The sequence below is a fragment of the Scyliorhinus canicula genome, chromosome 1, assembly GCF_902713615.1.
Source record: "Scyliorhinus canicula chromosome 1, sScyCan1.1, whole genome shotgun sequence".
Classification (NCBI taxonomy): domain Eukaryota; kingdom Metazoa; phylum Chordata; class Chondrichthyes; order Carcharhiniformes; family Scyliorhinidae; genus Scyliorhinus; species Scyliorhinus canicula.
This window is the reverse complement of record NC_052146.1, coordinates 251,035,672-251,062,371: the sequence shown is the minus strand read 5'-3', so window position 1 is coordinate 251,062,371 and position 26,700 is coordinate 251,035,672. Positions and strand designations below refer to the sequence as shown.

Below are 26,700 nucleotides of genomic sequence, written 5' to 3'. Positions count from 1 at the left end.
AGATTCCCAGGTTCGATTCCCGGCTTGGGTCACTGTCTGTGCGGAGTCTGCACATCTTCCCCGTGTGTGCGTGGGTTTCCTCCGGGTGCTCCGGTTTCCTCCCACAGTCCAAAGATGTGCGGGTTAGGTGGATTGGCCATGATAAATTGCCCTTAGTGTCCAAAATTGCCCTTAGTGTTGGGTGGGGTTACTGGGTTATGGGGATAGGGTGGAGGTGTTGACCTTGGGTAGGGTGCTCTTTCCAAGAGCCAGTGCAGACTTGATGGGCCGAATAGCCTCCTTCTGCACCGTGAATTCTATGAAAAAGTATATGGTAATGGATTAAAATGAACTTCATCATGTCATCGGGGTCGGCCCGGGAAGATCACGATTGCAAATCTTGGCGGCGTCAACCTCATTTTTGGTCTCTTGCAAGATTCAGTGGCCAATATGGGATTTGCGTCTATGGCTAATGCAGCCGCTTAATTCTGCCCATGTATTAAAATCAATTCTCCCTCTATAGGTAGTTAGGGATTTAGGTCCTAGAGTTTCATGTTACTCAGCTGCAATGAGTCCGTGAATGGTAATGTTTTGTCAAAATGGTTGCTGACCTGTGTGTGGGGAAAATAGAGGGCGGAATTCTCCGCTCCCGGGAAAAATCGGGAGGGCCGTCGTGAACACGGCCGAGTTTCACAACGGCCTCGGAGGCCGCTCCTTGCCCCCTATTCTCCCCTCCCGGCTGGGCTAGTAGCGGCGCTCCGTAACTCTCGGCCGCCGGGCGGTGCGCCGAGAGTGACGTGACGGCGGCGCCTATGTGACGTCAGCCGCGCAGACGCAGGTTGGCCGGCTCCAACCCGCGCATGTGCGGCTGACATCATGATGGTTGACAGCTCGAACCCGCGCATGCGCGGTGGCTGTCTTTCCCCTCAGCCGCCCCGGAAGGCGTGGCGGCTTGATCTTGCGGGGCGGTGGAGGGGAAATAGTGCGTCCGATTGAGACACCGGCCCGACGATCGTGGGCCTGTCCCCTCCCGAGCACAGTCGTGGTGCTCATTCTCCACCAGGCCCCCTACAAGCCCCAAAACGGCATCTCACGGCGATTTCACGACAGCAACGACCAGGTGTGGTTGCCGCCGTCGTGAAACGGTCGCAAACGGCAGGCCGCTCGGCCCATCCGGGTCAGAGAATCGGCGGTCGCCGTGAAAAATGGCGATTCTTCCGGGCGGGGGGTGGGAGAATCGCGGGGTTGTCAGGGTGTCATGAAATTAGTCGGGGGGCCCTCCCGCGGTTCTCCCACCCGGCGTGGGGAGCGGAGAATTGCGCCCAGAGTATTTTGGGATTGTTTTGGTCTGATATGAATTTGATTCCTAAAATGTGTTTTGATCAAGAATTCATCCTTGAATTATACTGTTGAAGAAAAGCACATTGTTTAGGAAAAAAACACAAATTTCCATTGTAGGTTGTAAACCACTTTATTTAGTTGGTTCTAATCTATACCCTGCAATTAATTGGTTTGTGTATTAAGAACGGTAATTAGAAACAACAGTCAGCAGAAATTACCCTCATTAGTGACAGACTAAATCTAAAATGTTACTGCACCACAAACTATGTTCTATAAATAAATAGGAATTGTGTACATAAAGGATATAATGTTTTTTTCTAGTTTTGCTACATTTCCCTATTTTATATACATTTATTCACAGAATGTAGTCATTTCAGATTCTGCAACATGAAGCAGAATACAGCACCGGCAGACTTATACATGACAAAATAATCCTTCAAAATTCAAGGTGTTCCTTCTGCCCAATATCAGTTATACAGTCCATTACTGAAATGTGGGCCAGCAGTCTCATTCCCTGGGATTTGGCATGGTGTGCGCACCCTGAAGTACAATTTTGATTAGTGCAGTAACAAAGACGCATCCTTTAAATTGGATCTTCACCTCATTACTCTTGACCAGTCCATTGAGCAGAAGAATGGGTGTGACTTGACATCTTCAAAACCTGACACACCAGCACCAAGCCTCTCGCTCGGATTATACTGCAAAAGCTAAAGATGGGGAAGACAAAAGTATCACACATATCCTGAAGTGGAAATGATTCAGTTACAGATGCTGCGGAATAAAAGCATTCTATAGTTATACTCCCCACACTGGCACCTTTCTTGATTTAAAAAAAACTAAAGAACACCCTTTTCTTTCGTTCACTGAGCAGCTCGAAGATTTAAAACTTATCATCCTTATTCCTTTTCTTTGATTCCATGTAAATTCCTCTGCCACTAATTAAAGAGTGGGCAATACGCTGAATAATGCTTTCAGGTGCAAATTATGTGTCCTTAGATGTATATTGTAAGGCTCTACCTGTAAATGCCATTGTATTATATACAAGTGAAAATATTTTCCACAATTGGTCAACTGGTGACCCAGATACTTTTCAATGCACTTTAATTCATCACATTCCATCAACTGTGTAATGAAATTACATGTATGGATTAATTCACATTTCCAATATTATTTTGCTATTATGTGACTAGCCACTAAATGCCTGCAGATTTCTGAGCAGCATCCATCTGCTTGGAACGGCCTTCTTCACACAACTAGGTTATTCAGCTTTAATAATGCTATTGGGGTCAATTCTTAACTATCATGAGGTGAATGGCGACATTTCCAAAACCAATTCTTCAGGCACCTGGCTTGTCACTGTTCCAAATGAAATTACTGCAATTGATATCTGCAGTACACTTCTTATCTAGCAACCAATAATTCAATTTAAATCTATTGTCTTGGATCCCATGAGCTTTCACTCACCAGGAAAGTGTGTATGACAGATCCTATCAAATGTTTTCTGAGCGATAAGATAAACAATAATCGCCAGCTCACCCTCATCACCTCTTTTGTTGGGTCATTTGATAGATCCAATAAATTTGTACGGCATAACCTTCCTTTCATAAATGGGCGCCGTCTTGCATTAGTTGCCCCTTACTCTTGCTAAGTGCTTTTGATCACTTTCCTCTGTGGCTGACTTCATTGTAGATATCAGAATTACAGGTCTAGATTTTCCAGGATTACGCTTTTGATCCATTTAAAATGACTGAAATCACACTGAATACCTTTTAGTCATTTGATACCAACATTGTTTCCAAGCACTTCTCCAAAAATCTCTGTAATGTTGCACTTTCCACTTTTACCACGTTTTGTTCTGTACTCTCATCGACACTTCTTTCCCCAGGTATCATGTCCCAGTGCAGATAAATCCAGTCATCACTACATCTGAGGTTATATCATCTCTTTTGATTACTATAATTATCAACACTTCAAACCCTGCCATGTTAAATCCACCTTCAATACTCAATTGCATGCAATATTATCAACAAAAAGTTTTACCAGCTTATCCATGCATTGTGCATCAAATTATAACCAATTCCACTAAAGACCCAAGTAGGAATTTGCAACAGCACAAAGGTTGCTCTTAACACAACCAAGGTTTAGGCTTTTCACTCATGCATTATGCTAAATTGTGCAGCTAGTGGCAAATTCTTAAATAATTTACTTTTCTTCGAAGTTATTCATAAAATAGCAAACATTACTAACTAACTGATACACATTTAAGTATTTAGAGGCCACAGCTATGAATTCCAACCAGAAAAAATCTTATTATGAATAGGAAATTAAAGTAAGAAATCAATGGCATTACATTACATCCAGACATTAAACAAGACAATTTTAAGTGAAGAGAAACACAAGCACCTGAACAAAATAATGAAATGAAATGAAATGAAAATCGCTTATTGTCACGAGTAGGCTTCAAATGAAGTTACTGTGAAAAGCCCCTAGTCGCCACATTCCGGCGCATGTTCAGGGAGGCTGTTACGGGAATCGAACCGTGCTGCTGGCTTGCCTTGGTCTGCTTTCAAAGCCAGCGATTAGCCCTGTGAGCTAAACAGCAAGGAGCATATCCAAATTTTTATTCTGTATCATGTCAGAGGTAGGTTCTTTACTCAGAGAATAGTAAGGGCGTGGAATGCCCTGCCTGAAACAGTAGTGGATTCGCCAACATTAAGGGCATTTTAATGATCACTGGATAAATATATGGATGATAATGGAATAGTTCAGAAGGGCTTTAGATTGGTTTCACAGGTCGGCGCAACATTGAGGGCCGAAGGGCCTGTACTGCCCTGTTATGTTCTATGTTTTTAACTGTACTTGAGAAGCTGGGTTAAGTGCAACTTGTTTAGGGAAAAGCAATTCAGTCTTCTATGTGTTACAATATTCGATCAGTACTAGATAGAAGATCAGGATGCCCGATTTGTCAATTACTAAATGCATTTATCATGGCGTACAATAATTTTTTCTAAGGAATGAAATAAAAGAGATAATGCATTCCTGCTTCACTGAATTGTGCTGGAGGAACTGTCCCTTCACAGCAATGCTTATTGTAAATGCGTCGGACTGCTGGACAGGAGTTACAATTTTTATTTCCTTTAAACTTAAAAAAAAGAAAACTGAAACTCTTGGGGGGCAGGGGGAACCAAGATCACCAAACCTGGCCACCTATTGAAATTTGGATAATAAAACAGAAAATCAGAACAAAAGAGTTTGAAGTTTTTGCACGCTAAGAAAAATTGAATTATGAAGACCAGCAGTACTTGAGGTTCTCAAATGGATAAATTACATGTTTCACTGTGGCACCAGCCATGGCATAGTGACTTACAGACACGATACTACCAGGAAGTCATGGGTTTGAGACTATTCGAGTACATAAGCTAGGTTAACACTGTAAGAACACTGTTCTCTCAATGGTGGCATCTTTTGGATGAGATGTTAAACTAAGGCCTATGCATTGGCCCTTGCAGCCAGGTGTCAAGCTACTATTTTGATAGGGATTTTCCTCAGTTCCTCCATGTAGCTAGAACAAAAATGCGCTGCTCCTTTAAAGCACAATTCCTTAAAATGTCTATTCTGCAGCATTTCATTATAATAGCAGATTACCTGCTGCACCACTGATCTGGCTTCCTCTGACATGTGATCTGGCATGTTTAGAGCTGTGTGTGTGTTTATTCCAGCTGGATGGCACCGAAACAGGGGCTGCAACAAAGAAAATCAGCCACCATCATTGAATATTATTTAGACATACTTAAAAATTCAAATATGCATCGCAGCTCACAACCCTGCTATACTCACTTTCCCAGTGAAGAGTTCAAACAAAATTGCACCTAGACTCCACCAGTCACAAGCTTCAGTTTCTTCTGCTATCCCACCGACCTCTAAAGGTAGAAAAGCATGTTAATATGCAGTATTTTAATACCGTTCCGGCCCAAATCCTCATTAGGTACTGTTACAACTTTCTCTTACCCAAATGAAATAAATTTTGCACCATAACTGTGTCTCATGCCATGTCCTAGTTTTCCTGCAGATATTGATTTGGCTACCCCTCTTGCCTGCCCCATCCGTCCTCGCAGTCACCAACTCCTCACGGACTTCTTTATCATGAAGACTGAGGCCATCTGTTCAGCTGCCTTTGTAACATACTCCACTTCCTTTTAATCACCTAGCCAAAACTGACTTCCCAGTCTTTATCGTCACAAGTAGGCTTACATTAACACTGCAATGAAGTTACTGTGAAAAGCCCCTAGTCGCCACACTCCGGCACCTGTTCGGGGACATTCAGAATGTCTAAATTACCCAACAGTACATCTTTCGGGACCTGTGGGAGGAAACCGGAGCACCCGGAGGAAACCCACGCAGCCACGGGGAGAACGTGCAGACTCCACACAGACAGTGACCCAAGCCGGGAATCGAACCTTGCACTCTGGAGCCGTGAAGCAACAGTGCTAACCACTGTGCTACCATGTTGCCAAAACCCAGCCATGTTGACCATGAAAAGTCTTCCTTACTAACATCTGGGGGCTTGTGCCAAAATTGAGAGCGCTGCCTCACAGACGAGTCAAGCAGCAGCTTGACACAGTCATACTCATGGAATCATACCTTACAGATAACGTCCCAGACACCATCTCTCGGTATATCCTGTCTCACTGGCAGGACAGATACAGCCGAGGTGGCGGCACAGTGTTATACATTCAAGACGGAGTTGCTCTGGGAGTCCTCAACATCAGTTCTGCACCCAATGAAGTCTCATGTCACCAGGCAAAACATGGGCAAGGAAAGCTGCTGCTGATTACCACATACCATCCCCCCCTTAGCTGATGAATCAGTGCTCCTCCATGTTGAACACTACTTGGAGGAAGCACAGAGGGGCAAGGGGCAGGATGTACTCTGGTTGGGGAAACGTCAATGTCCATCATCAAAAGTGGCTCAGTAGCACCACTGCAGAATGAGCTGGCTAAGTCCTAGAGCCATAGAGTTTTTACAGCACAGCAAGAGGCCTTTCAGCCCATTATGTCTGCTTTAGCCATCAAGCACCTATCAATTCTAATCCCATTTTCCAGCACTTGGCCTGTAACCTTGTATGCCATGGCATTCCTCATCTAAATGCTTCTTAAATGTTGTGAGGGTTCCTGCCTCCACCACTTTCAGGCAGTGAATTCCAGATTTCCATTGACCTCTGGGTGAATAAGATTTTCCTTATATCCCCTCTAAATCTCCTCCTTACCTTAAATCTACACCCCCTGGTTATTGGCCCCTCTACTAAGGGGAAAGGTTTCATCCTATGTCCCTCAATTTTGCACACCTCAATCAGGTCTCCCCTCAGCTTTCTCTGCTCTAAGGAAAACAACCCTCGAAGGGAACTAGCCCAGGCATACCGTATAACAGGAGCATGCAGAATGGGCAAGACATTAAACAGCTGCTCAGGCTGATTTGACACACATTTTACAAACTTTTCATAGAATTTACAGTGCAGAAGGAGGCCATTCAGCCCATCGAGTCTGCACCGACTCTTGGAAAGAGCACCCTACCCAAGTCCACACCTCCACCCTATCCCCATAACCCTGTAACCCCACCCAACACTAAGGGCAATTTTGGACACTAAGGGAAATTTAGCATGGCCAATCCACCTAACCTGCACATTTTTGAACTGTGGGAGGAAACCAGAGCACCCGGAGGAAACCCACGCACACATGGGAGAACGTGCAGACTCTGCACACACAGTGACCCAAGCCAGGAATTGAACCTGGGACCCTGAAGCTGTGAAGCAATTGTGCTAAACACTGTGCTACCGTGCTTCCACTTGGTCCATGTAGATCCAGTGCATTCCCTGTACTACCCATTGCCTGCTAAACATATGTTAAAGCAGGCTTGGCAAGTTACTGCAGTCCCTCTTCTGGGTGGTACATACTGCTGCCAGGATAGTGGACATTCACTGATATGAATGGTCTGAGCATGGTTGAACCCTAATTACGCATTAATAGAATTTGCAGCTACAGTATCGCTCCCCATTCATACATGGGGCTGCAGAGTCATGTATATGCATTTGACATTCCTTGCACCATGAAAATCCCACTACTTCGGAAAAGTCCAATGCTTGCCCTTACTGCTTCTGATTGGAGGGAAAACGATGAACTTGTCTCTTGCGTAGAGGACCTCCATCATTTCTCGCCGGATGGCGAACTGAAAAATGTTGCCAATGCCTCCTGTTCCCGCCCTGAAGGGTCAGGTTGCATAGAAGCTAAAAGAGACAGCCACTGGAAGCCCTATTCTCACCCTGCTTTGAAACTGTTCAAGGTGGCACAGTTCATTGACCAGATGCTTGGTGAAACAAAGGCACCTCAGGAATTGTTTCTGGCTGAGGTGGAAGTAGGAGAAATGCTGCCCTTCAAAGCTTGGTCAGTCAGTGAATGTTTATGATGCTGGATGGGGCCCTGATTGAGTGGGCTGCTTGAGGAGCTTTTGATTTACTTTTGCTCTTGAAATGTTTGTGAAAGGGAGTGTAGCCGCCTCGTGATGGATGGCAGATATTTGCAATCTGTTCATAGAAAGGCAGCAAGTTTTGGGGTCTGTAGCTGACATCCTCCTTCATCAGCAAAAACAACAGGGAGATGGAGTTGGGGCTGCACAGAGGGCAAACTATACACAAAAGGAGGAGTCTTCCGGCCCCCAATGATATCATGGTGTCGCACTGCTCCAGAACACATCTCCCAGCTCCACATCCGAGTCCAAAAATGTGCAGGTTAGTGTTCAACGGTTATGCAGGTTAGGTGGGGTTATGGAGTAACAGGGATAGGGTGGGGGAATGGGCCTGGGTGGGGTTCTCTTTCAGAGGGCCGATGCAGACTCGATCGGCCAAATGGCCTCCTTCTGCACTGTAGGGATTTTAAGATTCTATTTGGGAGCCTTCTTTCTTTCCTGTTGCTGCATTTGGCGTCCTTTGCCTTACAGCCACTTGGGACTACAGGCAGTCAGCGGCAGCTTGTGTAATAAATACAGCTCCCCTTTAAAAGGGGAAGCCTACCTATAAGAGGTTCAGGCTGCCTGCAATGTATGTTGGTCGTCATGCGTGCTGCTGGGCACCCTGTTGAGCATTCAGGCAGCTGGCAATGTGGGTCGCACTAGGCTGAACGCTATATTCAAAGTTTGCTTTCTGCCTGCCTTAGTGAGACGAGGAGCTTGAAAACGGTAGCAGTTTAATTTTTTGCCTGAAACACTTGAAAACAGGCCAAGAGCTTTACTAAAACATTGAGCATCTGCCTGTACTAACGTGGCAGAACAAAGTTTGCTCAGAGATAAAATAGACTGAATGCATCATTCAAAAACATAATTTGGATTTCCATTTATCAGAAACCCTAATGGACAAATGAAAAGATGCTTCCATGCAATAATCTTTCTGTATAATGCCTTTTCAGCAGTGTTCATTTTATACCTTGTACACTATTTAATAATTGCAAATAAAGGTAATAATTGCTTTGGTCTATGCACGGTGGTTTGTGTGGTGATATCCATCATTTTATTCAACCTAGTTTAAAGCAGTTTATTGCAAGTAAAATAAATGTTCATCTTTTTGGGTTTGCAATCTTCGGGAAATTGAGAATGGAAGTTGGCAGCTGTGGTTTCAGCTATGTAAGCCCTAAGCTCTCTAATACCTCGCCAAAACCTCCCTGCCTCCTATCTCCCTTTTCTCCTTTAAGCCATTCCTTAAAACCTACCTCTTTGACCAAGCTTTTGGTCATCTGTCCTAATATCTCCTTATTTGATAAACTGGTTGCAACACAGACGGAGGCCATCTGGCTCATGTCCATGCCAGCTCTCAGAGAACTCAGCCAGTCCTGCTCCCCTGCCTTTTCCCCACAGCCCTACAAATCTTTTCTCTTCAGGTAATTATCCAATCCTTTTAAAAGCCACAATTGTATCTGCCTCCACCACACACTTAGGCAGTGAATTCCAAATCTTAACCCCCCCCCCCCCCCCCCCCCCCCCCCCCCCCGCCGCTTTTCCTCATGTTACTTCTGGTTCTTTCATCAATTGCTTTAAATCTACGTCCTCTGGTTCTTGACCCTTGTGCCAATAGGAACAGCTGCTCCTATCTACTCTGTCCAGACTCATGGCTTTGAATGGCTCTATCAAATCTCCTCTCAACCTTCTTTTCTTTAAGAAGAACAGTTGCAGCTTTGTCAATCTATTCACATAACTGAAGTCTGCAAAACCCTTGTTCAAGCCACATTCTACCTCCATAAGCTTGAGGTCATTCAATACTTCCCTGCGTGTGTCTTAACTCAATCCGCTATCACCCCTGCGCTCGCTGATGCACGCTGTCTCCCGCTTAAGCAAAGATGTGATGTAACAATCTGCATCCTCATTTTGAAATCCCTTCATGGCCTCGTCCTTCCCTAGCTCTATAACCTCCTCTTATCCCAAAACCCTCCAAGATACCAGCACTAATTCTGGCCTCCTGAGCATCCCCGATTTTAATCACTCTTACCAATGGAAGCCATGCTTCTAGCGCCCAAGGTCCTAAACTCTAGAATAGCCTCCAACACAGGTCGCTCTATTTAAAATTCCTCATTTAAGACAACCTATATCTTTGACCAAGTTTTTAGTCACCTGACCTAATATCACCTTGACATTAAAATATATTTTATTTATAAAGCTCCTGAAAAGCACTTTGGGACGTCACAGAGTCATTTACGGCACAGGAGGATGCGGCTCAACCCTAAACTATGGTGGCTCTCTGCAGAGCCAGCAAATCAGTATAATTTCCCTGCTCCTATCCCCATAGCCCTGCTTGTTCAGGGCCTTCACATGCTCATCCAATTTCCTTTTGAAATCACTGATCATCTCTGCTTCATGGGCAGGTCATCATTGCTCGCTGTGTAAAATAATTCCTCACATTTCCTCTCCCCTTTTGCCTAAATTCTCATATTTGTTTCCCCTGGTCATTGTACATCCAGCAAATGGGAAGAGCTTTTCCTTGTCTACTTTATCCAAATCTGCCATGACATCGTACACCTTTCAACTTTCCCCAAATCTCCTTTGCTCCTATGAGGAAGACCCCAGTGTTGCTGTTACTGATCCTTGGGGAATACCCTATATTAGTGCCCTCTGGTCTAAAAAACAACCAATCACCAGGGCCAGTGCCCATGATAGGGGGACGGGGAGAGGAGGACCTGAAGGACCAGGAGGGGGGTCAAAGTGCAAAAATGGGGAGGCCTGAAAACAGGGGGACCCTCAGCGACCCCATAGCAGGGTTTCCTCACTTGGGGGTGTGTTAATGCCCATGTGTGTGGGGGTGACATTGTCCATGGGTGGGGGACGTTGGGGATCTTCAAGCTCACTTGGAGATCAGGGCACCTTTTCAAAATAGCGGTCCAATCTCGGATGAGCAGGTCTCACCGGCGAATTCAGCTCCCCAGTGATGAACAAATTTCTAAGTGTGGGCTACACCAGGGAGAAACTCTCTAAGGTCTAAAAAAATTACTACGTGTGGACGAATACCAGTTTGGATCCCACCCAAAAGGGCAGCGAGAAACATCCCACCGCACGTGCCCAAAATGACATCCGCACAGAGAGTCCATATTTGCCATTCAATCAGAGACCAGAAATTGCTGGGGATTCCTTCTTCACAATGCTTGGTCAAGTGGTGACAAGGCTGAGGATTACCAGAAAACCAGGGGCTGGCACAGCTAGGGAGGCCTGGAGGGAGCATTCCTGTTCCTCCTGCCACCCAAAGGGTTCAAAGAGAGATAATGTATTGAAAACTTGCTTTAGCCTCTTCTGGCCAGTGGGCTCCTCCCCCAATATTTCTGTTGCCAGGCAACACATAGCATTGGCCTACCCACTGCCTGAACATTTAAATTAAGTTGTATCATTAATAACATTTTTGTTCTGCGACTTTTGAATCTACAAAGAACAAAGGAAAGTACAGCACAGGAACAGGCCCTTCGGCCCTCCAAGCCCGTGCCGACCATGCTGCCCGAGGGTGCTCTTCTGCACCCTCTCTAAAGCCTCCACATCCTTCTGGTAGTGTGGCGACCAGAATTGAACACTATACTCCAAGTGTGGCCTAAGGTTCTATACAGCTGCAACATGACTTGCCAATTCTTATACTCAATGCCCCGGCCGATGAAGGCAAGCATGCCATATGCCTTCTTGACTATCTTCTCCACCTGTGTTGCCTCTTTCAGTGACCTGTGGACCTGTACACCTAGATCTCTCTGACTTTCAATACTCTTGAGGGTTCTACCATTCACTGTATATTCCCTACCTGCATTAGACCTTCCAAAATGCATTACCTCACATTTGTCCGGATTAAACTCCATCTGCCATCTCTCCGCCCAAGTCTCCAAACGATCTAAATCCTGCTGTATCCTTTGACAGTCCTCATCGCTATCCGCAATTCTACCAACCTTAGTGTCGTCTGCAAACTTACTAATCTATGTAAACCTTAAAAATTAAGGTGGCTGGGAACGTTGCAGGTTGGAGGCACTTTCAGGCCAACAGATCTGTCAGCATGTTACTGACAATCAATTGGAGAGACCCAGAAGAACATGAAGCACCTCTCTTTAATTGCTGGGCTTTTCAGCAGCAGAAGGTGTTTACTGTTCACCTCAGACACAGAAAAAAAACAGGTAAACCCCCAAATCTAACAACGGTAATAAACAATAACGTGCTACTTCGGCTGGGCATATTCATTCAGTTCTTTCATACTGCTATTGCTCAGTAACTTGCCAACGTTAGGTACCCCACAGGTGGCATCACCAGAATTCACTACTGATTTTAACAAAATGGCTTTAGCTTATAATTCTTTTCATTTATGTTCAAATTGTTTTAATTACTGGAAATGGTGACAAGACACCATTTAATAAATATGAATTCATGATTTTGATTGAATTCTCAATGACAACACCAGCTGATCAACACAGTGTTTGCCTACAGCAGTAGCATTTGAAATGCAATAACACCAAAAGCGAGGTCCCATTAAGGTACTCAAAAACCCCTGGAAATCTTAGGTGTGAATGGGTTAAGGAACAGTCTCATTATTGAAATACATTTGCCAGCGGGTGTATTAGATAAACAAAAGTTTGAGTAGGAGCCAAAAAAGATTCAATGTCATCTCTGAAAGAGGAAGATTGTTGCTGAAGTAAAACATTTAGCAATTATCAGCATGGTGAGGCAGGTTCCGTTTTCAAATGAAGGAGTTCCACCTGTTGTTTAAGACAAATATTTTCCATGCAAAGGAAGAAACTACACACTTCCCAATAAGATATTGTTACTTCCCCAAAAATGTCTAAAGCAAATGGAGTTAAGAGTTAAGAGTCTAAAAGCGTTCTTTATTCCTTGTGTATTCCATGCAGCTCTAATAATCCACCTGGTCTCATCCAAATAAAAGAAATTCATTTCAGAGAAGCAGCAAATCTTCTGTTCTTAAAAAACGGTGTGAAAATATCTTCCTTCCTTCCAGGTGTCCATCACTCTTTACTTCTTTAAAACTGCATTCCTTGTCCTACATCTAAATTAATCTTTTCAGTATCATTTCCTCTCTGCTCCCCAAGATCCTCTAAACAAAAAAAAACAAAAGTCTTCAACCCCCTGAGTGAAGAGTTGGAAAAATCCTAGTCTAATGTTTGGGTAATTTTACAACGGACTCCACAATCACTCACACTGACCATCTCCCCTCCACTGCCCCCAGCGATTCACCTCCCAACCCCAAAGCTATTCCCCCTCCCCAGTTCCCCTTGGCCCCTCCTCCCCACCCCACCTCTGACCCTCCATCTTGACCCGAGACAACCTCACCAACCCCATTCAGCTGCTAGCTCTCCCACCTGCCTTACCCACTTACCTCATCCACCCCTATCCACTTACCACATCCACACTATCCTCTTACCCATCTTACTTTCTTTCCATAGCTTTTCAAAGAAGCTTTGGGACTTAATCGAATATGGCAGCTCGTGCCATAAAAAGGATGTGGCTTCTACGCAGATTCCCTATGCTGAAGTCTCCAAGAAGTCCTGCAGTGGACAGGGCTGGGTCTGCAAACAGTCTCCAGAGCCTAAGAGCATGGATTCCAGGACCAGGCAAGTTTCCTCAAAGCTTGCTTTCCCAAATAACTTTATATTGCTAACAAACATAGATAGATTACATGCAATCTCTTTAACAATGTCTTTGAAAAAGACTATAAATAGCTAAGGCCCAAGCACTAATCGTCATGGTACACCACTAGTTAAAACCTGCCTGCCAAAAAGAATGGCTATCAACCAATCCTCAATACATGCTAATATGGTATAATGCATTACCCCAATCCCATGAGCCCTAATTCTGAGCAACATACCGGGCGTGGTAGAATAGTGGTTATGTCACGGCGCATAATGTAGAGGCTCAGATGAATGATTCAGAGACATTCCATCGCGACAGCTTGGAAAAGGAAATTCAGTTAATTAAATAAAAATCTGGAAAAAAATGCTGGTATCAGCAATGATGATCATGAAGCTACCAGATATTCATTAGAATCCACCTGGTTCAATTATGTAATTTAGGGGAGGAATTCTGCCACCTTTAGCTGGTCTGAACTGTTATGTGACCCGAGACCCTAAACAATGCAGTCGCCTCTTCTGAAATGACCTAGCAAACTACTCAGTTGTTTCAAACCACTATGAAAAAGTCATATAAGACTAAAACTAGATGGGCCACTAGGCACAGACACACAAAAAAGGCAGACACAATCCAGTCGAACCTGCAAAGTTCTCCTCAATAACATGCTTGGGAATTGTACAAAAATGGGGAGAGTTGTTCCACAGACTAGTTAAGCATCAGCCTGACATACTCATTGAATAACATCTTTCAGTCAATGCCCTAGATGCCTATATTACCATCACTGGGTATGTCCTATCCCGCTGGCAAGACAGACCCACAATTGGCCTCACCCTCACCAATATATCTGTCACAGATACATCTGTTCATGACTGCATTGGTAGGAGTGACCACTGCAAAGTGCTTGAGGAGAAGAAGTTCCATCTTCATACTGAGGAAACCTTCCACTGTGTTCTGTGGTATTACCACAGAGCGAAATAGCATCAATTTGGAACAGATCCAGCAGCTCAAAAATGGACAATCATGAGGCATTGTGGGCCGTGTACTCCAGTATTAGCCATGCAAGCTTATAGAACTTGGTTTGAACAAAGTTTGACAGCTTCTCGACAAGGTGGAAAACTGCCCTTGTACGTCTCTGGGGAATTCAGTGAACAGGCTGAATTGGTAATTGAGGAAACGCACGCAGACCTGGGGAGAACGTACAAACTTCACAGTCACCCGAGGCCGGAATTGAACCCAGGTCCCTGGAGTTGTGAGGCAGCAGTGCTGACCACTGTGCCACGGTACCTTATAGAATGCCTTTTGAAAATCTAAATATAGAGCACCACATCCACGTGTGCCCCCCTCACAACTTCAAAAAATAAACAGATTTGTCAAACAAAATTTCCCTTTTACAAATCCATGCTGACTCTGCCCAATCATATTATGATTTTCTAAACACCCTGTTACCATGTCTGGATGTTAATGTCGTGGTTTTCAGTGATTAAAAATTCAGTACTGACAAGAAAGCAGACTGCATATCAGCAGCTCCCTTATAGCTTTGAATCCCAACATGGAAGATCTCCAGCATGCTGCTGGCATGGGACAAAGAATAAAGATTTTTCCTCATTCAAAGGCTACAACATATTCAAATGAGTTGGTACCTCTCTGCTCTCTCGCCTGCCACCACCAAATAATATTCCCTTTCCACTACCTTTTAGCCACACTAAACATAAAAACGGGCATTTGTAACCATTTGATTTTCAAACAAATTTCAACCTCCAGCCAGATATTCCTGGGTATACTGGATACTCAGCACCCCCATATCCACAGGATACAGTGCAGTCGAGATCCCATCGCTGCTCTTCTTCACATTGCTGAATGTGTCTCACTCCATTCTTTTATTATGGGCCAGGGTTTAACAACTCCAAAGCATATTATACTATAACCTTGATGTTGAATTTGGCTAAAATGAGCACAAGGTGTTATTCAACAGACTTCTTAGGCGCTTTTAATCATAAAAAAACAAGCTTTATTCTAAGAATTTAGGTAACATTTGTATAAACACACACAGTAAGAATTATCAACTACAAACATAAAGACCCCACACATCTACAGTAATCTATATATAACCCTTAATGAATTCCCCTTAATTGTTCCAATTCAATAACAAAATCCAAGTAAAACCAGAAACTCCTATTCAAAGGTGTGGCCCAGCACACACCATTCTCACTGGTATAAGACTTGTTATTGATACTCTGTTCCCCTTTTCAAACAGAAAATTTGAATTCCTTCCAGAAAGCAATTATCTCTTTTAAGTTATCAAGCAGTCTGGAAACAGCTTTTAAAATGTAGAGAAAAACACTTCAACCTGTGCAGTTCAAACCAGTCCAAACTCAAAGTGAAAGTAAAAACTCACAGAGCCACAGCCCAGCTCCACCCACACAATGACATCACTGAAGCCATGTGGCAAGACAGAAACATCTCATAAAAGGGACACTCACATGACACTTTGAACAGGAGCTTTCTGTGCCTGTAAAAATGTGTCTGCCAGAAAACTGCCTCTTAAACCAGAGGGGTGAAGGTAGGACCAAATCCTCCTCCATTTCCCAACTGATACCGCTCCATTTCAGACACAAACATAGCAGTGACAAGGCCATCACACTTTCAACTGGTGTAGTGTAGCTGAGAGAATTAGTGAAACAAAGCCAAAACAAAACAAAGCTCACTGAGCTAAATCGCTGGCTTTTAAAGCAGACCAAGCAGGCCAGCAGCACGGTTCGATTCCCGTACCAGCCTCCCCGGACAGGCGCCGGAATGTGGCGACTAGGGGCTTTTCACAGTAACTTCATTGAAGGCTACTCATGACAATAAGCAATTTTCATTTCATTTGGTCAAAATTATGTGGTGGTATATGGATAGTTGCACATCTTGGAGCCGTCTCGATTTGAATGAAAGTAAGGAACCATTTACTCTGGTGACCGTCATTGCTTTAAGCTAAAGAATGAAGATAGATCTCTTTGTTAGGAGATTAGATTATTTTACTCAATGTGTACAGGATGTATATAGAACAATATAGTTATCAGCCCCTTTTGCCCCTATTAAATGGTTCAAAGTTTGGTTCATGTGTGAAATTGCTCTGCGACACTTGCTTCTCGACAAGTGGGAAGCCACAGTTCCTGTTATTTGTAGTGGAATCACTAGTATTTCTATTCGATGATTTATTTTTTAAATAATATTTTTCATTAGTTTTAAGCAAAGTGGCGTTCCTGTTAACTGCCATTTTGAGTGTTGGTAGATAGAGTGTTGGGCCTGTACAGTTAATTCTACTTACTTACCACCTGATTCTTTTTCCCAGGCAGGACACCAACAGTACCCTGCCTGCCAGTCTATCTGATCTGCAAAGAAATCAGTGCTGAATTTCTGATTAACCATTTTAAAAAAATAAACCGAATCCCATCTCAGAGATGCGTGAAAATATGCACGGTTAATTCCGTTTTTAATTGTGTAAAAATGTAGACAAAAGCGGTTTCTTTAAAGAAAAAGTCTGCAAAACCATTAGATATGAATAAAACATATTACCAGGTAGCTAATTAACACTTCGCCAGGTAAGATCCTAGTTTTGAAGATGGATGCCTCTGAAATGATGCAGTGTATCAGTGAATTCCCATCTTTTATGATAACAGACATCTGTGGACAGTGAGAGCCTTTTTCCTCAGATGGGGATGGCTAGCACGAGGGAGCATAGCTTTAAATTGAGGGGAGATAGATACAGGACAGATGTCAGAGGTAGGTTCTTTACTCAGAGAGTAGTAAGGGAGTGGAATAACCTGCCTGCAACAGAAGTGGACTCGCCAACATTAAGGGCATTTAAATGGTCATTAGATTAACATATGGATGATAAGGGAATAGTGTAGATGGGCTTCAGAGTGGTTTCACAGGTCGGCGCAACATAGAGGGCTGAAGGGCCTGTACTGTGCTGTAACGTTCTATGTTCTATGTTCTGTTATGTGAATATGGGTCATTGTCAAGTTATTAATAGTACAGAGTACAAGAGAAAAGGATACACGGTCACCTTCGACACTGAGATGTGCTGTCATCTGAAAAATAATCATTTAAAAGGGGGAGGGGTGGAACACATATTTAGAAACATCCATGCAACAAGAAGCTAGCGTCAGAATCCACACGCAGAGAAAACTTGATCTGAAAAAAAATTAGCTTTAATTCTCTTACACTCTTATTACCTCTCTCCAGAGGTTTTGACTATTTTCAATGTATATAAACTTTCAAAAGGGGCTCATGTAATAAATGTACAAGATGTGCACGAACACCAGTCCTTCAAGTTTCCATGGATCTGGATTTCAGTACGGGCTGCCGTTTAAACACAATATAGGGCAAAATCGAGCAGCCGCGCTGTGTGATTTACCTGGCTCAGCACGCCTCGCGAGATCTAATGGGATCTCGCAAGGCGTCGCGATCTGGATCCCGCCCACAATGAGCAGGATCCAGGTCTGGATAATCCGCATCTTAAAGTACTGCAGTAAGTGGCACTTTGATATCCACTTGCCGGAGTTATTCAAGGCGCAGAATCTAAGCCCTGTGCCTCGGAGACCCAGAGTGAGCGCTGGTTAGTGCTGTTCTCTACAAACAGGAACCAGGCGCACCGGCACTTTGGGGGGGGGGGGGGGGGGTTGTATACCAGTGGATGTGGGGGAGGGAAGCCTGAGCTCTGAGAAAGGTGGTACCCTGGCACCCCAGATTCCGCCCAGGCAACTTGGCACTGCAAACCTGGCAGTGCCATTGCAGGCGGGGTCCGTTCCCAGCTGAGGCCCCAAAATGAAACAAACAAACAGAGAACAAAGAAAAGTACAGCATAAGGAACTAACCCTTCGGCCTCCAAGCCTGCGCCGACCATGCTGCCGGTCTAAACTAAAATCTTCTACACTTCCGGGGTCCATATCCCTCTATTCCCATGTATTTGTCAAGATGCCCCTCAAACATCACTATCGTACCTGCTTCCACCACCTCCTCCGGCAGTGAGTTCCAGGCACTAACCCTCTTTGTAAAAAAAAGCTTGCCTTGTATATCTACTCTAAACCTTGCCCCTCACACCTTAAAGCTATGCCCCCGAGTAATTGACCCCTCTACCCTGGTAAAAAGTCTCTGACTATCCACTCTGTCTATGCCCCTCATAATTTTGTAGACATCTATCAGGTTGCCCCTCAACTTCTGTTGTTCCAGTGAGAACAAACCGAGTTTATTCAACCTCTCCTCATAGCTAATGCCCTCCATACCAGGCAACATCCTAGTAAGTATTTTCTGCACCCTCTCTAGAGCCTCCACATCCTTCTGGTAGTGTAGCGACCAGAATTGAACACTATGGGCAGGAATCTCCCCTAACCGGCAGGGTGGTCCGTACCGGCGCTGAGGAGTGGCGTGAACCACTCCTGCGTCGGGCCGCCTGGAAGGTGTAGAGCGGTTCTTCTCCGCACCAGCCATGGCGGAGGTTGACAGCAGCCGGCGCGGAGGGTGAGTGCCTCCACGGCACAGGCCCACCCGCGGATCGGTGGGCCCCGATTGCAGGCCAGGCCACCGTGGGGGCACCCCCTGGGGCCAGATCCCCCCCCCCCCCCCCCCCCCCCCCCCACCACCACCCCCAAGGACTCCACAGGCTGCCCGCAGAGCCAGGTCCTACCGGTACGTACCTGGTTTGATTTACGCCGGCGGGACCAGCCGAAAACGGGCGGGTGCTCAGCCCATCGCGGGGCGGTGAATCGCCGGGGGGGGGGGGGGGGGGGGGGAGAACTGCTGCCAACTGCCCCCGACCGGCGCAACGCGAATCCGGCAGCCGGCGTTGGGGCGGGTTTCACGCCGCCCCCCAACGATTCTCCGGCCCGACGGGGGGGTCGGAGAATCTCGCCCTATATTCCAAGTGCGGCCTAATTAAAGTTCCATAAAACTGCAACATGACTTGCCAATTTTTAAACTCAATGCCCCGGCTGATGAAGGCAGGCATGTTGTATGCCTTCTTGGCTACCTTCTCCACCTGCTTTGCCATTTTTAGTGACCTGTGCATCTGTACACCCAGATCTGACTGTCAATACTCTTGAGGGTTCGACCATTCACTGTATATTCCCTACCTGTATTAGACCTTCCAAAATGCATTACCTCACATTTGTCCAGATTCATCTGCCATCGCTCCGCCCAAGTCTCCAAACTATCTAAATCCTGCTGTATCCTCAACAGTCCTCATCGCTATCCGCAATTCCACCAACCTTTGTGTCGTCCACAAACTTACTAATCAGATAAGTTACATTTTCTTCCAAATCATTTATATATACTACAAACAGCAAAGGTCCCAGAACTGATCCCTGCGGAACACCACTAGTCACAGCCCTCCAATCAGAAAAGCACCCTTCCATTTCTTCTCTGCCTTCTATGACCTAGCCAGTTCTGTATCCATCTTGCCAGCTCACCTCTGATCCCGTGTGACTTTACCTTTTGTACCAGTCTGCCATGACGACGGACCTTGTCAAAGGCCTTACTGAAGTCCATATAGACAACATCCACTGCCCTACCTGCTTCAACCATCTTTGTGACCTCCTCGAAAAACTCTATCAATTAGTGAGACACGATCTCCCCTTCACAAAACCGTGCTGCCTCTCGCTAATACATCCACTTGTTTCCAAATGGGAGTAGATCCTGTCTTGAAGAATTCTCTCCCTACCACTGACGCAAGGCTCACTGGCCTGTAGTTCCCTGGATTATCCTTGCGATCCTTCTTAAACAAAGGAACATTGGCTTTTCTCCAGTCCTCTGGGACATCACCTGAAGTAACAGGGTCCCGTTAGATGTGCGGGGTCTTTATCGGCACTGCAAGCAGCAGGAAACACCCGACTAAACATTCTCGACACGGGATTCTGTTTCATTTCCGTTAAATCAAGCCCATAGTTTTGAAGGAACCCAAATTAATACTGCACTTTGATATTCCAGGCCTCCCATTAAGGAAACTCAAGAGATAATGGGCCTTCTGCACTTAAGTATTTAATCCCGAGTTAATCTGTAACTTCTTCTGTCCAGTCAATAATTTACTTGAAGACTGTTGTGCCAACTGTTCTGTTCTGGGGGCATTATTTGTCTGAATTGCTGCTAAGAATTTCATCAGTAGTGCATGACATCTCCTGCAGGCCACTTGCTATTATTACAGTTCTTCCTATAAAAATATACTGATTATGATTCATGCTAACACGCTGTCGTGTTTGACAGCAAAACCCAATTTAGCCATCCTCACCAGGTGTCAGAGGGGGGAAAAAACTCAAACTCAGATTCAATCCACCTGTATGTGCACTGGTGAAAATGATGTGGCTGCCACAAAATAACACTGTTAACGTTCCGACCATTCAGTATCGCAACAGGTACCACATCGGACTGTTCAGCAAAATTCAAAACGTGTAGCACCTGCAAGTTGAGCAAAGTATACCACAATAAATATGAATAATTGGCCAATTCGCCATGTAAATTAGGACAACCCAAATTAACTATCAGTGTGCGACTATTCCCAAGTTACTTTACAATGCATTGTTTCTTATATAACTTTATTTAGCCTTCGTACTGCTGGAACAGAATCCTTGCTGCCTTTTAACATTAACAATCGCAAAGTGAGGTTAGGGTTTTATGGAGTCAAAGGAATAAGTGACAATCAATTGGAAGGGAAGGAAAGGAATCGTGATGAACAAAATAATGCAACAAAGTGTTTTTGTGTTTTACTAGTTACACATAGTAACTAAAACATTACTGCAAAGATGAGGGCACTCAGGTCAGGATGTTCCCATGGGCTTTGGGACCCTGGCATATGGAGAAACCGTCATTAGCAGTGATTTTCCCTAAATTACCAATTAGCGGCCAGAGGGCGGACTTGCTGTACAATTAAAGACAGCTGGTAGGCTCGCGAAGCTGAAGGGCCAAGAGGAAGCTTTCCAGCATTGAAGAAGCAGTGGGCTGTCCTTACAGGTGGTGAGAGAAGAGGCGACCTCAAGATAGTTCAATATAAAATAGAATCAGCAGGTAGGCCACCATAGTGAAGCCAGGTGGGTAGGGAGGGCTCCAATGTCTGCCTGAAGCGCTGCCACCACCACACTGCAAACCGCAACCCCTCCCTCTCCCCGATTTCAAAGTGGCCTTTTAAGTAGCTCAATTGGCTATTTGCCACTTGCCAGCAGGTGGTCCTGATGCCCCCTATTCTAACTCTGGGAAAATGGGATGAGGGCAGAATGATGCCAAGAGTGTGAATTTTCTTGCCCACTCGTCTCTGTGCTCGGCCCCCATCGGGGGTTGAAATCTTACCCCAGAGTGCATTCCAGATAGCTAGAGGATAAATGCATCTCCACAAAAACTAAATTGACAGAGAAGCCATTTTTAGCCTCTAATTTTTCAGTTTATGAAGGTCACCATGAGCAACAAAATCCGGTTTTCTAGGTTTTTTTTGATTTAACAAGTTAATGTAAAGAATTAATGAGAAAATTAACAGATTAATTTGCATTCATTTATGTAATAACGTAACCTGTGGCATTCGTCGAATCATAGAATTTACAGTGCAGAAGGAGGCCATTCAGCCCATTGAACGGCTCTTGGAAAGAGCACCTTACCCAAGCCCACACCGGCACCCTACCCCTGCAACCCAGTAACCCTACCTAACCTTTTTGGATACGAAGGGCAATTTAACATGGCCAAACCACCTAACCTGCACGTCTTTGGACTATGGGAGGAAACCGGAGCACCCGGAGGAAACCCACGCAGACATGGGGAGAACGTGCAGACTCCACACAGACAGTGACCCAAGCCGGGAATCAAATGTGGGACAATGGCGTTGTGAAGCAACTGTGCAAACCACTGTGCTACCGTGCCGCCCTTTGAATTTGAAGGAGCTTTGCTTTAAATGGAAATGGAGTCCTTCTAAACTTAAAAGGCCTGAGGAAAAGTAGTGCATTTTATTAGAATTACATTTTGCTAGGACGCACATGGAGAGACAATAGAAAATAAAGACCACAATTCTCCAGGGAGTGCAAGAACAGAGAGACCTGAGCATATATATTCAAAAATTGTTCAAGGTGGCAAGGCAGGTTGAGAAAGATAGTTCAAAAGGTGCACGGAGCCACGGGCTTTATTAAAAGAAGCACAATGTACAAAAGCATTTATGAACATAGGTTCAGCCTGTCTCCAAATCTGGGCACTACAGTTCAGGAAGGACATGAAGGCTTAAGAGGAGGTTCAGAAATGTTGACAAGAATGGCACCAGGTTTGCAGAATTCAGTTAGGTGGATAGACTCCGGCAAAGATAAGGTTGTCCTGCTTGGAGAAGAGGTTGTGAAGAAATTTGATCGTCAAAATCATGAGGCGTGGAGACAGAGTAGATAGAGAGAAACTGTTCCCATTGCTGGAAGGGTCGGGAACCATGGGACACCAATTTAAGGTGGTTGACAAAATAATTAATGGCAACATAAGGAAAAACCTGTTTATGCAGCTGGAATGCACTACTGAAAAGTGTTATGAAGGCAGAAACAAGTAGGCCTTTCAAAAGGGAATTGGATAAGCATCTGAGGAGAAAAGGTATTAACAAGACTTTGGGGAAAGGGCAGGGAAGTGGCACTAACTGAATTGCTCTTGTAGAGAAGCAGCACAGACATGACATGCTGTAACCATTTTATGATTCTATTCCAATTTTTTTTTTAAATCCTCCCTCATCTCACTCTAATACTATGAAATAGCAAAACTTAAAAGTAAAGTTGCCATAGTCCCAGATGACTTTAGGCTGCTTTCCCCTTTTGAGGGGGAGAGCTGACTGGTGGTGATTTAGCCTGAGGATCACCGCACCTCAAGACGCGGGGAAAGGTTGAGATGGTGGGGCCCTAATGAATAACCTGGAATTGTACCCAGAACATATTGACCTTGTTCTGCATCACAAACCCAGCCCTGATCACCGTCGACCCTGAGGGACTGCCCAAGAAGCATCACATACCAGCTGTCCAGCCAACAGAGCTAAATCGGCCCACAACAATGGTGCCCAATGTGGAGAGATCACACAATGTAAATGTAAAAATGATATACAAACATACAGGATAACAAAATTACGGGTTAAAACAAATTAGATCAGTTTAGTTCACTGATAATAATCTGCATGCTCACAAAATACAGTCCTGCTGTATTTTCTGTGAACTCTGTTGAATTGCACAATTCCAACATACATTCCATTTGTTTTCTGTATCTAATACTGTCAATTGTGTATCATAGTTAAAGTTGCATCTATAATTATATGAATTAAAAAATAAACTCTTAAGCTATTTGCAAAAGAAAATGGGCAAGTTTTGTTCACAGAGTCCTAGTCCTCGGGTTTTCGTCCTTTCCCAGTTTTCATTGGGGTTTCCCCTCTCAACATATTTCCAGCATGTCTGACCTCATTGACCCACCTTGCCCCATTCAAATCTTTCTAGTTATAGACCAGTCCTATTAATTTGGCCTGAAAACTGACCCAACCCTTGAGGTGCTCTCATTCTAACTCCAACTTTGCTCTTCCGCATTTCACTAAACTTAAAATTGATCCAAGAACTTATGGAATCCCAATTTAATGGATGCACCATAAGAAAAGCCTTAGAATTAATTTTAACATAAACCACTTGGATGGAAACTTACAGGACCACGTGAGCACCCAATTTTACACTCCAATGACTGCAATTGACATTGACTTTTTGTTTTTTCTCTTCAAAGGAGATTTTCATCCAATTTGTTAATCTTCACCTAATTACATGCCCAATGTTCTTCAACAGATTCCTTGACAAAGATGCCTGAAAACCAATGTACACCACCTCTACCCATCTACATCTGCTAGCTCTTCAAAAGGATTGTCTAAGATCTGTTGCATCTGCTTTTCCTTGCTAAAATATCTAGTGGTTCCTTCTTTTTTCTTTGCATCGAGATATTTAGTAATTGCATTTTAACTGAAGATTTCAAAGTTTTAATTGCCACAGTTCAGAGTTCCCTCTTAGCAATGTGTCTGTGCACCTAAGCAACAGTCCATCAGGGGTGGTATACTTAATTATTACAGACACGCACACCCTGATGGTTAAGTGATGTTTACCGCCACTCTAGCCAATGAGCAAAGAATTGGCAGACTCCTCCAAGACAGGAATGAACAGATGAGAGTCAAATCAGGTGTGATTAATCAGTTGGAATTAACAGTTGAAATTGTCTCACGTCAGATCCTGAAGCTATGTCAATGCTTGTCTTTCTTGTAGCCTGCTCCCCGCCTCCTGCTCACTGCTTTCCTCCCTGACCCTCCTGCTTGGGAGTCCCTTATGCTCCTTACTCGCACTGCCTTCTTCCAAGTCCATGATCACAGTGAGAGGCCTGGAGAGGAAGGCCACGAGCTGGAGGGAGGCAGCGAGCAGGAGGGGAGTTGAAGGAATAACCTGAGTTAGCAAGTTACAGGAGAATATTTGGGGTGGATAAAACCACTAACCTATTGATTCTGCTGCAGCTGGTTTTGTAGAATGAATAATCCCAAAGACATTCAACACGCGAGGTGTGATGAAATTTAAATACTTGCCTTTAGTTAGTAGGTGGGGATCTGTGGTTCCCGGCGAACTTCGGGCCTCCTGCACTTACGGCAGCTAGGAACTTGACACACATGTGCAGTTTGAGGTTTTTACTTTCTCCAGCTCAGGGACCTGACATGTCTGCTCAGAAAGAAATAGAACAGCGCAAAAGTGCAGGCCAGATGACCCGAGTCTGAGAACCATATCTGGTGTGTGTCCCAGGAAGCAGAGCAGGGGAGAGAAAGTCCCAAACAGGAAGGGGGACAGGGTGAGGTCCCGGAAGTGAAGTTCAATAAAGGAGTGTGAAATAGGCCATAGATTCAAGAAAGAGCTGCAGGGAGCAGGCTTTGAAGAAGGAGCCCTGAAGAACTGAGAAGGCAGCTGAAGGTGGGCCGTTGGGGCAAAGATACTCCTTTGGCGCAGTGGTATTCTGCTTGGCGCAGCTAAAGGTTTGAAATTGGGCTTGGAGGATGAAGCTGGAGAGTACTCAAAGATCCGGGGCAAAGGAATCTCGGAAGGCGAGGCTGAAACTCTGCAAGGTGGGTCACTGTTGAAGGCATTCAAGTGGGGGCAAAGTTTGAAAAGAATGCCAACATTCGATCTTCAAATGTGGAAATGGGAAACCCTTGCGAGAAGGACAGAAGTTTTGGTAAGGTTGATTGTCTCACAACGTGGCAAATGTCTGGGTGGTTTGTTGAGACATCCATGGAATTTGTTTTGTTTGCATCTGTCATCTATTGTGCAGTGTGGTGTGCCCAACTACAGTTCGCCTGTTAATTCATATGTACCTCATATTTACCTGAATGTTAACGTACAAGATAGACACAATCATGTCCCGGGATCCAGCCAGGGATCATGGGTGGCCTAGTAACACAGTGGTTAACACTGTTGCTTCACAGATCCAGGGTTCCAGGTTTGATTCCCGGCTTGAGTCACTGTCTGTGCGGAGTCTGCACGTTCGCCCCGTGTCTGGATGGGTTTCCTCCGGGTGCTCCAGTTTCCTCCCACAGTCCAAAGCTGTGCAGGTTAGGTGGGTTGGCTATGCTAAATTGCCTTTAGTGTCCAAAAAGGTTAGGTGGGGTTACTGGGTTAGAGAGATAGGGTGAAGGCGTGGGCTTAAGAAGGGTGCTCTTTCCAAAGGCCGGTGCAGACCCGATGGGCCGAATGGCCTCCTTCTGCACTGTAAATGCTATGAAATCTATAATCTATGGTCACTTGTGGACAAGCATGTCACCTTTTCAATGAGGGAAGAAAAGCAAAATACTGCGAATGCTGGAATCTGAAACGAAAGGGAAAATGCTGGAAAATCTCAGCAAGTCTGGCAGCATCTGTAGGGAGAGAAAAGAGCTAACGTTTAGAGTCCGATGACTCTTTGTCAAAGCTTTGACAGCTTTGGCAGAGTAAGAAGTCTTACAACACCAGGTTAAAGTCCAACAGGTTTGTTTCAAACACGAGCTTTCGGAGCACTGCTCCTTCCTGATTCACCTGAGGAAGGAGCAGTGCTCCGAAAGCTCGTGTTTGAAACAAACATGTTGGTAGTGTTGTAAGACTTCTTACTGTGCTCACCCCAGTCCAACGCCGGCACCTCCACATCATAGCTTTGACAGAGTCATCGAAACGTTAGCTCTTTTCTCTCCCTACAGATGCTGCCAGACTTGCTGAGATTTTCCAGCATTTTCCC

General features: G+C 44.8%; 1 protein-coding gene across 4 annotated transcripts in view; it reads right to left on the bottom strand.

Moving 5' to 3' along the window:
- Nucleotides 1-1,434: 1,434 nt before the first annotated feature.
- rps6kc1 (ribosomal protein S6 kinase polypeptide 1) overlaps nucleotides 1,435-26,700 on the bottom strand; it is a 199,882-nt gene continuing 174,616 nt past the window's right edge. For 2 of the 4 annotated variants that reach the window (XM_038811377.1, XM_038811400.1), the window contains 3 exons: nucleotides 5,158-5,240; nucleotides 4,966-5,061; nucleotides 1,435-2,027 (listed from right to left, as the gene is read on the bottom strand). In XM_038811377.1, coding sequence (XP_038667305.1) covers nucleotides 1,917-2,027; nucleotides 4,966-5,061; nucleotides 5,158-5,240 — 290 coding nt within the window. In that variant the 3' untranslated portion in view covers nucleotides 1,435-1,916. Of the gene's footprint in view, nucleotides 2,028-4,965; nucleotides 5,062-5,157; nucleotides 5,241-13,693; nucleotides 13,777-26,700 lie in introns of those variants that run through there. The other 2 variants (XR_005462299.1, XM_038811391.1) reach the window with 2 other exon arrangements.